The sequence below is a fragment of the Tenrec ecaudatus genome, chromosome 4, assembly GCF_050624435.1.
Source record: "Tenrec ecaudatus isolate mTenEca1 chromosome 4, mTenEca1.hap1, whole genome shotgun sequence".
Classification (NCBI taxonomy): domain Eukaryota; kingdom Metazoa; phylum Chordata; class Mammalia; order Afrosoricida; family Tenrecidae; genus Tenrec; species Tenrec ecaudatus.
In genome coordinates, this window is record NC_134533.1 from 183,632,581 (window position 1) to 183,647,418 (window position 14,838).

The following is a 14,838-nucleotide window of genomic DNA, read 5'->3' on the forward strand; positions in this document are numbered from 1 at the left end:
TAAGGCCATTGAGCAGCAGCAGCAGCAGCAGCAGCACTAGCCACCACCACCACCACCACCACCAGGCCTCATGATTGCCAATGATGACGTGAGGAATGAGAAGGAGGCATCTAGGACGTCTCCCATCCTTCCAGCTCAGAGAACCGGGGGTGGGGGTGGGGGTGGGGCTGGGGGATGCGCCAGGAGCCCAGACCCGGTAAGGAAGAACAGATCTGGGGAGGAGGGTAATGGCTTTAATGTACACCTGTTGGCCATTTGTGTGACTCATTCGGGCAGAGATTCGCAAGGCCAGGGAAGAGATGGCTTTTAGAGGCAGAATGACTGTCCCCATCCAGGGACAGTGCTTACAGGATGGACAGTGGACAACCAGGGCGGTTTCATGAAACATATCATCACCATTTTCCAGACTTCAGCTGAACTTGCCTTCTATCATTATTTTTATCTTGATTCTATAGTGCATATATTTTTAATTTCATTTTAAAGGTCTTAATTTTTCACAACCACAGGGTACATTTCTGAAGACTAAAATAAGAGTTAATTTAAAAAAATCTTTAATTACAGTGTAGGGCATAGATACTTGAATGTCTAATTGTTGGTTCATAGGTTGTCAGGCCAGATCAATAATTACAACCTGCAGGCTTACTTTGGTCTGTTGCCTGCTTTTGTGAAAAAAGTTTTATGAAGACACAGCTATGCCCATTCGATGACATATTGTGTGTCGCTGCTACATAGTCGGTGCTGAGTTATTGCGACAGAGACTTCACAGCCCACAGAGCCTACAATGTTAACTACCTGTTCCTTTTGGGGAAAAACAGACACAAAAAGGTTGCTGACCTGTGGCTTAGGAAATGTAGTGCTCATAGCTGGTTCGGTGCCGATACCTGTAGCCTGGTGTGTGGTCAGCAGCCTGTGTTGGCTGAGACTCTAATCACCCCTCCCCACCCGGTTCCAGACTGACGGCAGAGTTGCTGCGGCTGCTGTGTGCCGAGCCCCAGGTGAAGGAGCAGCTGAAGCTGTATGAGGGGATACCCGTCCTCCTCAGTCTGCTCCACTCCGACCACCTGAAGCTCCTTTGGAGCGTCGTCTGGATCCTGGTTCAGGTGTGTGAGGACCCTGAGACCAGTGTGGAAATTCGCATTTGGGGAGGCATCAAGCAGATCCTTCATATTTTACAAGGGTGAGTCGCGGAGGGCGTGTGTCCCCCGGGTCCTCCTTACGGAAGGCTGGGGACTTGTAGGGCAGGATGGCAGATGGGTACACGCTCAGCTTGCTTCCTCCGCTCTGAGGTTTCTCTGGTTGTTTATGTTTCCCAGAGTCCCATGATCACAAACACGCTCTCAGTCAATGTATGGGGCATTAGTCTTTGAAGTTTCTTGGGAACTGTGGTTTTTTTTTTTCTTTGCTTCACCAGCCTGGAGTACAGTGCAGGCACATCGTGAGTCACCAGCCTGCAAATGCAGGCTGAATAGAAGTCAGTACCCCAAAGAAAACGCTTGCCTTTCTACTTTTCTGTGACTCATTGTATGTGCCTTGTATTGCCAACAAGTGCAACGATGACTAACCGTCTCTAAAGTGTCTGTGTGTATGTGTGTGTGTGTGTATGTGTGTCTGTGTAGAAACTTTATCCTCCAAGAGAAAGAAAAGCCCTCATGAAAGAAACAGATGTATAGTCCTTACGTAAAATGAGGGAAAACGCCACTAACCAAGTGCTTCCCATGCTGCTGACTGCAGGCCAGTGGCGTTTACTCTTCCCTCTAATCTTCACTGCAGTCGGCTAGGGTTGGTATTATTATCTCTCTTCCAAACGTGGAATTCCCATGGAATCTAAAGCCAGGAATTTGTTTATTAAAACAGTTGCAGATGGGAATTCTCCTGAAGTGTGTTACACTTCAATCCTTCTATTTTGTGCATTGCATGCCGGCATATTGGAGTAGCTGACTAATGATATCTTCTGGCACCACCCTGGGGAAAGCCTTGTTACCTGTTATTATAAAGCGCCACTGCAGCCTTCTGGGGACCGACTCAGCGTTGAGAGCAGTATGTCTCCTTGGAAGGCCCAGCTGCAGTGTGATCTGTGGTACAGAAATGAAGCTCGCGCTAATGAAAGCAGAGCGACTTTATCAATTTGAACATGACTAGATGTTATCAAATCAATATTATTCAGCCTTGGTACTTGTTATGCCCCTAGGGATATGTGGAATTATGTGTTACCAAGTGCATTTTCTCTGAGGAAATATTCCAAAGCATAAGAACAGGCTGTAGAGATAAGAACAGTCACCTTGTTGGTGATTTCTGTTATTATGTAAAAAAATATGGACTGATGTATCTTCTTGCCTTTAGGAATGTACTATTAATATATCATATCCTTAGAAATATACATTGTTCATTAGTACTGTGTCACCTTAAGTTACTCTCTTGTAACTTATAATTTAAAAGGCTCAGTTGGATGTATAGTTTGTTGTTGTTTTTTGCTTGTGGAGGGTGTGTGTGTGTGTGTGTGTGTGTGTGTGTGTGTGTGTGTGTGTGTGTCCGGGGGTTGGTTTTAAAGAATGTTGAAGGGGCTGGTCTTAGTATTAGTTATGCATACCCATTGCAACAGCTGTGGCTTGCTCTCACAAAGCGCTTCCACTCTCTTCGTAATAAAACGAATAAAAATTCCACAATCGCTAAACAGTACTTCACAGACAAACCTACTCCTCCACCCCACCTCACCCCAAATTGAGTTTGACATAGGAAACCACTCTTCTTTTTGCTCAAGCCATAAGTACCTTTGATAGGAAAGGTTTCTCTGAAGTCTCCGGAGTCATTTTCCAGCGTCTCCACATTGTAAGGATAGAAAGCTCATCCTTAGGAAGATGCTACGTGTCAACTCTTGTTCCATGGGAAACAGGTCTCTGTGCTCTGGAAGCATTTATTACCCTGGCTGGACAAACAGTATTATTTCCAAGCTTGTGCCTGCTCTGGCGGGGCTTCGTGGAGCTGGGGTCGACTTTGCAAGTGGTTGTCTAGTGTCTTGAATATGAACAGGGACGGTTATAGGCTAGTTCTCAGGAGCCCTGTTCCTGCCCGTTCACCTGTAACCCCCAATGCACAACAGTTTCTGAGGGGCTGTGCACTCTTGATGGGGCTGGAGTGGTCCCCAGACTTGGAACTTTCACATAAAACCACAAATTGTGACATTTCCTAGGTCCAGCTCCAATGCCATCCCCGTGACTATTGAAGAAAGGGCAACAGGTTGGCCCTGATAACAGGAGAGGACGCCCAGGGGCCCCCATCGACACTGTGGTTGGGCACGCATGGTTCCAGATGGAGCTGCTGGCCACAAAAGAAAATCGAGTGAATGAAAGAATAGGGCACGTCTGTCAAGCAGCAGGGAGCCACACACAGACACACACACACACACACACACACACACACAGATGCAGGCTGTTCTGTGGAAGACGTTGCACCAAGTAAACAGAAAAACGAACGCTTTATTCAGTCAGACACTTAAAAGAACACAGTATATGAAATGAGATGAATGTTGAGATGACAGGACACTGAAAAGGAGAGAGAGTGCGAGATAAGGACAGAGAATGAGGACCGGACGATACCCAGGCAACTGTTGAATTAACCCAAGTATGAGATGGAAGAGAGTTATGACACAGAGAGAAAACTTGGGGGAAAATATCTACCTGGTAGAGGACAAAAACAAGGTCTTAGGAAAGGAAAGAGCTGGCCATCAGAAGAGGAGGGGTCAGCATGTGGGCCACGGACATCCCCACATTGATTAAGGTAGAAAATCAAACCTAAAAAAAGTGTCCAGAGAGAGTGGGAAGGCACTCTCCTAAAATGAAGGAAGCTGGGCATTTCAGGGAAAAATAGAACTCAGCACGCTCCACACTGAGACATCCTCAAGCTAACGACCTGGAGCAGAAAAGAGTCCCCGCACGACCCCACACCTCTCCGGGCACCTCACTGATGTCACGGGGAGAAAGGGGGACAGGCTTTTCAATACACAGTGTCACCTCTGCGCAGCAGCCATGCGAGGAAAACAAACCCAAACAAAATTTTATCCCTTTATCAGACTGTATGCAAAATCCACTCTAGGCAGATTGAAAAGTGAACCCGCAAAGAGAAAACCTTCATGAACTGGGCTGGGGGTGTGGGGCGGGGGAGGCAATGACTTCTCACATGGGACACACACACACACACACATACACACACACACAGACACACACACCCATAAAGGAAAACCGATCACTTGCTGTGCACATCAACTTTTCTTTTTCAGAGATAGAAATTTCGTCTCTGATCGTTCCTCCATCGGCAGCCTGTCCAGCGCAAACGCAGCGGGGCGCATCCAGCAGCTTCATTTGTCCGAGGATCTAAGCCCCCGGGAAATCCAGGAAAACACCTTCTCTCTGCAAGCAGGTATTTCTGTTCCACCGCCGCATTTTGTTTCTGTGGTGTCGTGCTTCGCTGTCAGGAACGTAGTGTGGGCACGTTGCCTGCACACGTTTGTCAGCTTAAAAGATGGCGAGGTAAATCCGAGCGGACACTAGAAGCTTCCTCTAGTCTAGAGTCTTCTGCTGGCCACATCTCTCGCTTTCTTTCTTTCTTTTCATTTTTTATTTATTGCTGCCTTTCAGAACCATTTTATTGGGAGTCAACACTGTTATCATTCCATAGTTCAATCACATCAAGCGGTATTGTGCAATCGCTACGGCCGCAATCAGTTTCACAACATTCATTTCCTTCTTGAACTCCTTGACATCAGTTCCCTTAACTCCACCTCTCACCACATTCCCCCCCCCCACCCATCCCCGCCAGAAGCCCTTATTCTACTTGCTGTCCCCATAGGTTTTTCAATTCTAGGTTTCATATACTGAAACACGGAAAAAAACAGAACAAAAATTTAAGAGGATGACACCCCAATGACATAACACATCTGAGATAAACCCCAGTGTGAACAAAAACCAAAATTCCAATGGATCTCATTCCTTTGTCATTTTTCTCTGCAACAATGTGCAGAGAAAATGCCAGGGAATGGCACAGCGAACATTCCTCTGCCTCCACCCAGATCTGCACTGAGAAGCAGACATGCGGTTTGTCTGTGGCCGGAATCGGGCTTGGGATTGTTTTCTGGATCGTGGGGCACCTTCCTGAAGGGATAAACTCCTGTGGGCAAACCCTTCCCGCCTGGGTCAGGCTGGGTGTTCCTGGCAGAGACAGAGGCTGCCCTGAGTTTCCACATGCAAGCAGAAGCGAAACAGCCTCAACCCTTTTTTTTTTAAGCAGGGCCCTTTTGAGCAGTTGTGCAGTGTGTGCCCTGCTCTGGAGCACCTGGCCTTTGGGACGCTGTGAGGCCCCAGCATTGCTCCCCATGCTGGGTGCGGAAAGGCACCGTCCGGGCCAACAGGCTGGTGCACAGACTAAGCTGGAAAGAGCCAAGGTGGGGTCTGCGGAGTGGGAATGAGAGAATAGGAGTAGGACTGACTGACTTTGCCCTTTTCTTTCGTCCTGGAGCCTGAAGAAGTCATGTCCTACTGGGAGTTGGAGGAAGGGGGAAGAAAGTCCCTGTAACAGCTGCTCAGCTTACTCTGAAAGGGCTCCGTCTCAGGACAGTGGCCCGCGCGGGGTGTTTCTGGTCTGAAGGCACTCTAGTATGGGCTGAATCGCGGTGCGCAAGTGTTTCTAGGTCACGCTCAGAGAGTGGGATAGACGGCTGGTGAGAGAAGTCAGAAGAGTGAGTATGGAGGTGCACCATGCTGGAGTGGTTCCTGCCTGGGCGGGAGCACCAGGGCACTCCGCAGTCTGGAAATGTCCTTCATCTTGAACTGCGTGGTGGTAACTGGGTATGCAGATTAGAGAACATTCGCCCAACTGGACACTTAAGATACATTCTCTTTAGGCAGTTTTCTCGGGATATTTCATGCTTCAATAAAAAAATGGGAAAACAAGGAAGGAAATGAAAATGAAATAAGGTTAAGGCTTGAGTTTTGGCTCCACTCACTGTAATGGACGTGTGACCTTGGGCAAGTTCCATAACCTCCTTGAGCCTAAATTTTGCTCCTTTAGGCAATGGTGATGGTCATGGTGCTGTTAGTACTGGAAGGTTACTGGGAGGATGGATTGAGTCAAGTCTGTGGCACAGTGTCTGACCCAGGGTAAGGAATTGTTCTTCACAGACACCTGCTACATCTGGGAGGACCAGACGCCTCTCAGAGTAGAAGTCAGCAGAGGCTGCCCTGCGGCCACTGGGAGGTAGGTGTGGGTGGTGTTGAGGGCAAGGGATGGCATGTCTGTTGAGTTGGCGTGAGATTCCTGGCCCTATCCACTTGCAGCAGTGGTTCTCAACCTTCCTAATGCTGTGACCTTAAAATTATTTTCATTGCTGTGTCATGAATCTGGTGACCCCAAAGGGGTTGCGACCCACAGGTTGAGAACCGCTGGCTTACAGGCTATGTGACCCAGTCTAGTAAACTCTCTGCACCTCAGCTTTCTTATCTCTAAAATTAATCATCATAGGGTGCATTATGATGCTCAAGACTAATTTGGATAATGTATTTACAATATTCATTTATTTATTATACCAGATTCATGAGTAAATACAGTAAAACCTGAGAGTCAGTTCTGAGAGTCAGAACTCGATGGGGCTGTCCGGTTTATCTGGATTGTGCAAGTTTCTTTTTTCTTTTCATTTTTCTTTCTTTCTTTTTTAACCTTTGATAGGGTGCCACCTTAGCCCTTGCCCATTGATATTTTATTAAGAATCTTACCTGGTAACCCCCCACTGAGTTTTCCTTCTCTGAGAGTTTCCTCCTTACACAGGTTAGGACTTTTGCAGGGTTTGCTAATTGAGCACCTACTTTGTGTGAAGTGCCTTAGCAGGCACTGGGGATTACAGGGGACCAGACAAAGGCAGTTTCCGCATCCCAGCCCCTAGCGGAAGCTCGGAAAGAGGCGACTGCGTTGTACCTGCGTGCATGTCATGAAGGGTGAAGTTAAGTCAAGCAAGGTGAAGCTTCTCTTTTTCCAGAGCTGTGCCAGAAAGAAAACTGGTCTCTGATCAGTGGCTTCGACCAAATCCTGCGGGAATTGGTGTATCGGCCTGAATAGGTAAAAGCGTGCTTGCAGTGAAGACCCTCCCTGTACACCTGCTCTTTGTCATTCCAGCCTGCTGTGCTGCCCTCACGGAACTGGTGCTCAACGACACCAACGCCCACCAGGTGGTTCAGGTGAGCATGCGCCTCTGGAACCATGGGCACCATGCACCTCACCTTTTGTGTAGGCTCTAGTGTGTAGTCCTGGTGGCATAGTGGTTATGAGATGGTCTGCTAGCAGCAAAGTCAACAGTTCAAAGCCACCAGCTGCTCTGTGGGTGAAAGGCAGGGATTTCTACTCTCGTACAGAGTTGTAGTCTTGGAAACCCACAGGGGCAGTTCAACCCTGTCGTATAGGGTGTCTAAGAGTTGGCATAGATTTGATGGCAGTGAGTTTGGTTTCTTGGTTCTATGTAGTCTGACCATGTGTTTTGGGATCACGTCACATGGTTTTTATGTTTTGTCTGATTTAATTTTGTAGAGTTCTGTTTTCTGTTCTTCTCTGTCTTTAATTCACTTGGCTTAAAAGCATCAACATGTAGTTAATTGATAATGATATTGTCTCTTTACTTACACCTCTTCATAGTTATATATGACCATTTTAATCGAGAGCAGCAAATTATTTCAAAAACCCCCAAATCAAACTCACTGTCATGGAGTTGATTCCCACTTGTAGTAATTCTGTAGGACAGGTCAGAACTGCCCCTGTGGGTTTCCAAGACTGTAAGTCTTTGTAGGGGTGGAGAGCCTCAGCTTTCTCCTCAGCTGGTGGTTTTGAACTGCTGACCTTGTGATTAGCAGCCCACAGCAAATTACTTACTTAATAATGGAAAAGTAGCAATAAGTTGATATTATATTTATTTATCTATATCTGTATCTAGAACATAGGATCCCAGACTTATGTGGCCCACTGCCTCCTTTTCAGGAAAAAAAAAACAAACTCAGTGGCCTCCTGGCAATTACTATATATAGCCCATGATCCAGAAGAAAGTGTTGCTGCTTTTGCAGCCCCTGCATTTCTCCCAGTAACCCCTAGGGTGCAGTATCACCCACGCTGGGAAAGAGTGGTCTGCTCTAGAAAGATGTTAACTTTCCCTAATGTGTTTTCCCTAATAACTTGTTGATTTTCTTTCCCCCCTACATATTTGCGGGTTTCCAATTTTTCTTCTTTTAAACAATGAATGACTTACAAATTTTTCTTTAATTACAGAAACTATACATGGAGAAATGATATCCTATAGTTACAATGTAAAGTTTTAAACTATTCACATCTCTTCATTCTGTACCTTTTTATATTCCATTCTTTTAAAATACTTAAGCCATTTAAAATTTTTATTATTTATAATCATGATTTTTTTTAAGGAAATCAAAATGTTAAGTTTGTGGTTATGGCCGTAGCTGCTTAAGAGTATTACATGGCTGTTTTATTATTTCTCTGCGGTGTTTGCTTTAGTTTCTAAAGCCATACTAACAGTGCTTGCTTAATATTAATTTGTGCGATTGTTTGGTTCTTTCTTCATGTTTCTGTTATCACTGCTCACTGATAAGATCCTCCCCTTTTTTTCTTCCAGGAAAATGGTGTCTATACAATAGCAAAATTGATTTTACCCAACAAACAAAAGAATGCAGCAAAAACAAATCTATTACAGGTAACAAATAGGTTTTCTCTTCTTCAATTCAAGTTGCTGAAATCTGGGGGAACTTTGATAAGGTATCTATGATATTTTGAATTTCAGTTGGCCCATGCTGAGTGGGAGGAAAAATACCTCCTGTAGAGGCTGAGCTAGAAACAAAGAAGCAAAAATTCCAACTCCACTGCCACTCATAACTACGGTACTTGGGGCTTCCGAGTTGGAAATCTTTATGGGACCCGATAGCCTCATATTTCTCCTTTCTGAGTGACTGGTGGCTTTGTACCGGGGACTTTGCAGTTAGCAGCCTAACACTTATTAAAAGAATGTAAAAGATTTAGCAATGTTATCTCAGTATGAAAGAATGAAGTGGTTTTATGGATATTTCTTTGCTTATCAGTAGGTTAGTGGAGGGGGGGTTGTGGGGAGGCTTTAAAACACTCATGGAAAAATGTCTTCATCTGTGAATGCAGCCTTCCTATGACCTTTTGGAAGTCCCCTCCTCTTACTTGTGCCACTTTAGTGTCAGAAAATAACAGACAAGGAAACTCTTGTGCCCTCTCCGTGCATATGCCCCCAGCACACTTAGCAAGCAAAGCCTGTCAGGTGGACGAGTTGGGGCTTGGGACTTGCCGCGTGGAAGCGGGCCTGGAGGATACGCAGCTGGTAGCTGCCCCAGCAGCACAGAGGGGCTTTCCCTGAGGACAGAGCCGCCTCTGCAAAGGGTGGAGGCCCCTGGAGAGCTTAGCGTGTGTTTAGGGACGTGTGGGCTGCTCAGAGGGGTTGGCAAAAGAGAGAGAGTCTGAGGAGATGTGGGGTCCAGGGTAAGAAGCAGCCTGGCATTGAGGGCCCTGTGTCGGGGACAGGAAATCAGTTGTAGGGTATTGGGGAATCAGGACCTCCAAGGGCACTGGGGTGGCAAACACCGATTCAGATGCAGTCTCTGCAGCAGGTTCAGCTCATCTGTCTTTGGGCCCATCAGAACAGAGAACAGCGGACCACATTTGCCTCTAAGATGACTTTAGAGCTATCATCTCGATCGAGGGTCAAACATAGCAGAAATGTTTGCGGGGGTGGGGGGCAGTTTCTCTGTGCTGGCAGGCAGCGGATTCGGGGAGCTTACTAGTGAGGGTGTGCCGTGGCGGTCCTTGCTTTCTTTGGCGTGTCCCAGACACCCGACCCTGGGCTGGAATGGATAAAGTCAAATCCAGCCTTCAGATGCTTTTCATTAAGCTTATGGAGTGGTTTTTAATTAAAAAATTATTTTCCTGCTGTTGGGAGTTTACATAGCAAAACGTGTATTAATCCCACAATTCCTACAACTGCAATCCAGTGACATTGATTGCATTCTTTGAATTCTCCTTCTCTGCGTTGTTCTGCCCTCGTTAACATAAACCCACAGACCCATGAAGTTCCTACCGACCCTTTCAAGTAGCTGCTGTCAGTTTGATCCCATGCATCTAGCTCTTCAAAGAGCAGAGAGCTCAAGGCAGACATTCTTTATCAGAGAGGCTGCTAATGGCTTGATTTCACCACGGTGGTTTTACAGCACAGAGCAGACCGGCTCCCTGGGTTTCCAAGACTGTGAATCTTTAGAGCCTCATCTTTCTCTCATGGAGTGACTGGTGGGTTTGAACCACTGGCTCACTCTGTGGTTTGCAGACTCAGAATCAACATGATGACAGTCGACTTAGTTTGTTGTTTGGCTTTAAGAAGACTTGAGGGGATTTTATGGTATAAGATTTAAAGGTTGTCTCAGGAAAGCAATTTTAAAGGGTTCATCCAACCTTGCGGCTTCCAGAAGTCTGGAGTCCAGAAGGGTTTGACAGTGTTTCTGCATTTACCCCTTTTTGATGAGAAATTTTCTATAGGCCAGCAATGTGTTTTATAAAACATTCAAATTGGAATGGCTTTCAAGGTGAATATGTGCTTTTTACTTTCTCATAGTCTCACCATGATTTTGTTACCTGCTTGGCCAGACTGGGCAATTTTGTTAATCAACCTTGTAAAGTCTGATCTCGTGGCATAGTGGTTACACATTGGTCGAAACCACCATCTGCTCCATGGGAGAAAGGCAGCTGTCTACTTCTGTGGCGAGTTACAGCCTTGGAAACCCGCAGTGGCTGTTCCTCCCTGCCCTACAGGGTCTTAGGCGTAGGAATCAACTTGATGGCAGTGTATGCTGGGGTTTGTTGCATTCTGACCACTAAACTTATGAGGTGGTTTCAGATTCGCTTGCAGCAGGCTTTGTTCGCCCTGCGGTGAGCTCTAGCTCACGTACAGCTGCAGGCTCTCCTTTTCTGTTCTTGGCATTGCAACATGTCAGATGTTTATTTTTCTTAAAGTCTCCCAGGCCTCTTTCTGGGTGTTCTGGGGAGTTGCTGCAGACGGTTCTATTTGGGGAGTGCCTAAGACTCTTTCCTCAAGAGACCAGTTTGTCATGGTTCCATCCAGTGTGCCTGCGACTATTTTTACATGTCATCATTTGCTCTGTTTATTTTCTCACAGAAAAGCCTTATCAATGTTGAGGCACACACAGCAGGCCGGAGACAAAATAAGCCGTGAGCTCCCAAGATCTTGGGATGTTTGTTTGTTTTTTCCTCCATTTAGGAATCATAATTTCTTATCTCTTTGTTCATTTTGTACTCTCTAGAAAGGAATGAATGACAAGTAGTGAGTAATGCAAGACCCAAATCCCTAACGTTCTACAATGCAAACACTTTTTCACATCAAGAACGATCCTGGGGGTGGTGTGGTGTGTGTGTGTGTGTGTGTGTGTGTGTGTGTGTGTGTGTGTGATTTCCTTCTGCTATAAGCATTAGAACGAGTGTGTGTGTGTCTGCTAGAAGCATTAGAACTAGCATAGGCTGTGTGTGTGTGTGTGTGTGGTTTGTGTGTGTCTGTGATTTCCTTCTGCTATAAACATTAGAACTGGTGTGTGTGTGTGTGTGTGTGTGTGTGTGTGAGAGAGAGAGAGAGAGAGAGAGAGAGAGAGAATTTCCTTCTGCTATAGGCATTAGAACTAGCATAGGGGGTGTGTGTGTGTGAGAGAGAGAGAGAGATTTCATTCTGCTATAAGCATTAGAACTAGCAGAGGCTGTGTATGTATGTATGTGGTTTGTGTGTGTGTATGTGGTTTGTGTGTGTGTGTGTGAGAGAGATTTCCTTCTGCTACAAGCATTAGAACTGGTATGTGTGTGTGTGTGTGTGTGTGTGTGTGTGTGTGTGTGAGAGAGAGAGAGAGAGAGAGAGAGAGAGAGAGAGAGAGAGAGAGAGAGAGAGAGAGAGAGAGAGAGAGAGAGAGATTTCCTTCTGCTATAAGCATTTGAACTAGCAGAGGCCGGGCACTCACGGTAGGGCTGCTCAATGCTTGCTTCAAAGGTCATTCGATCTTGAAAATGCTTGACTTGGTGGAACTGCTGTTTGAGAATCGTGTCTCCTTGTATTTTCCAGTGTTACGCTTTCCGGGCCTTGAGGTTTCTCTTCAGTATGGAAAGAAACAGACCACTCTTTAAAAGGTACTTGGGCTGATTTGGAGGAATGTTAAGCGCCCGAGACCATTAGGCTCCGCTGCGTCCACTTGCCTGATGTAGACGCAAACAGCAAAGGAGGGGGATCAGGCTGCAGTCCATGTGCCTTCAGGCTTGCCCACGTCCACACATGGTCCCGGGCTGAGCTGGAGATAAGTAACCATGAGATGAGGGTGGAAGCACACGAGTGGCTGTGCCAATACCACCTCTCTGGATGGTGATGTGCCGGCTACAAATGTCAGTGTTTGCTCTTCAAAAATCAACGTTTGAAACGATGGCCTCTAAATTCATATTTGTTTCAGATGTGCCCGAGTGTTGATCTCATCATTCCCCTTCACCAGGGGAAAACCCAGATGCTGGTCTTGGATGTTCTTGGGAGGTGGGGGTCGGGGCATAGCGGTGGGGGATGGGAAGGAGGTGCGAAGCTGTGCTGGTGAATATGATGGAGAATGCGCCGACGCCAGTAACCATGTGTGTTGTCTTCACCCCATTTAATGGGATGGGTGCTCCGAGACCACAGACCCAAGTTCTTGCTAGCATTTTACTGTCAAAGCAGAACAGAAGCCTGACGTTATTATAGCACCTTTTGTTCAGAACACATGTTGGGCTTTCTACTTGAATTAAGCGTGAGGGAGCGAGAGCATGTTAGCTGCTCATTACAACCTGCCATCTCAAGGCCCGCAGCTATTTTATTTTATGCCGTTTTAGTGGAGTTCAATAGCTAAAGAAGCTCTTGGTCCCCGTGCCTTGGGAGGGATGAACAAGCCTTTCCTTTAGTTTCTTCTGACCTCTCAAGGATGGTCACAGTGGGGAAAAAATGGTCACAGCGTGTACGTTTGATAGATGAGTTCCTTTCCCCACTTCATTGATGACCCGCGGAAATGACATGTGTTTCGTGTAAAGCACCTGTTAGTGAGCGCGATTCTGAGCCAGAAGGTGAGTTATGTCCAACACTTTCCAATTCCTACATTAAGGGTGTGTGTGTGTTTCCTGCAGACTCTTCCCTACGGACTTGTTTGAGATCTTCATTGACATAGGACATTATGTTCGCGACATCAGTGCGTATGAAGAGCTGGTGGCCAAGCTGAACTCATTAGCGGTACGTTGGCAGTTTGAAGCATTTTCTCATGGGTTCCCTTGTCAGGAGCGACTTTTTTGGGAGCAATCCACATCCCTTCTGTTTGTGCTTGTTTTTTATTTAGGAGGAAGAACTGAAGCAAATTGCTGAAAATATTGAAAGCATTAATCAGAATAAAGCTCCCTCAAAGTATATAGGCAACTATGCGATTCTGGATCATCTCGGAAGTGGAGCATTTGGCTGCGTTTACAAGGTGACTGACGGTGTCCTTTGAATGAGACTTTTGTGTTCACTTACACACTAACGGAGTCACAAAAATAGTAAACAAATAGATGCGGAAATGAGATGATACTTCTCTGGGTGCCACAGAGTTCTACTGGTGTAGCCATAGGTCTTACCGGTAGGAACTTGACGTTGACCTGGTGGACACAAAAGACTTCCTTTTTGGAGACAAAGTCCTTGCACAAAAGATGGCCAGAGTGGCCTTGTCACCCTGTGCCAGATCGCCCCACTCACACCCTGGCTTTCAGTCATCCAGGAAAATCCCGCAGACCACTGCACACCGGCCGGGGGCACCAGTGAATTTTATGCTGGGCTTCATGTAAACAGAGTTAGAATTTTGAAAGTTCTGTGATATTTTTTAAAAAAACGTAGCTTAATTAACTGTGTGACCTTTATAATTCATCTCTTTCACCATCCCTTTCAATCATTTCCTCATTCTTTAAAAAAAATTTCCTCTTTCCTTTTTTGTTCCTTGCTTACCCTAGGTTAGAAAGCGTAGTGGCCAAAACCTTTTAGCCATGAAAGAAGTCAACCTACACAACCCAGCATTTGGAAAGGATAAAAAAGACCGAGACAGCAGTGTAAAGAACATTGTTTCTGAATTAACGATAATTAAAGAGCAGGTAAATCTTTTCCTTGTTTCTGAGGGTGTTTGCCGCCCAAACGTGGAGTTTGGGTGTAATTGTTGCCCCAGGTGCCTAGGATTACAGGTTCCTGTTAAGACAATTGGCTTGGAGGCGTGATTTGTGTTTAACCAGCTTTCCTCCTAAGGCTTGACATTGGACTATAGAAATGCCCTCTGGAGTGTGATTCAGGGCTGGGAGCAAAGAGAGTGAGTGTTACAGCCCACATAGAGAGAGAAGCTTCTCTTTCTTCACCGTAAGCACGCTATTCCCTTCTGGTTGTATCGTATTTAGCTTTGTGCATAAAAATATGATTTATGTGGAGTGGAACCAAGCTGTTAGCGTTCCTCAAATATGGCTGATTGAATCTAAAATGCGGATTTTTGAAGGCGGCTTATTCTTTTAGCGGTTTTATTGGCATGCAATTCACATACGATACCATTCAATAGTCCTGCTTCATCAGGAAGAGTCATAGAGTCCCCACCACAATCAGTTTTAGGACATTTTCTTCATTTCTGTACTCATTTTTATTAGCTCCCTTTGCCTCCAACCTGCCTGCCAAGCAACATTCATCAACTACCCTCTCTGTCCGTATAGTTGTCCTGGATT

The 14,838-nt window shown here is 45.9% G+C and overlaps 1 protein-coding gene across 2 annotated transcripts in view; it reads left to right on the top strand.

The window, feature by feature from the left end:
• NEK10 (NIMA related kinase 10) overlaps positions 1-14,838 on the top strand; it is a 268,659-nt gene that overhangs the window by 77,217 nt on the left and 176,604 nt on the right. For both annotated transcript variants that reach the window (XM_075547136.1, XM_075547137.1), the window contains exons 12-19: positions 953-1,177; positions 4,274-4,413; positions 7,159-7,220; positions 8,657-8,734; positions 12,170-12,234; positions 13,243-13,345; positions 13,449-13,577; positions 14,092-14,229. In XM_075547136.1, the coding sequence (XP_075403251.1) occupies positions 953-1,177; positions 4,274-4,413; positions 7,159-7,220; positions 8,657-8,734; positions 12,170-12,234; positions 13,243-13,345; positions 13,449-13,577; positions 14,092-14,229 (940 nt within the window). The remainder of the gene's footprint in view (positions 1-952; positions 1,178-4,273; positions 4,414-7,158; positions 7,221-8,656; positions 8,735-12,169; positions 12,235-13,242; positions 13,346-13,448; positions 13,578-14,091; positions 14,230-14,838) is intronic.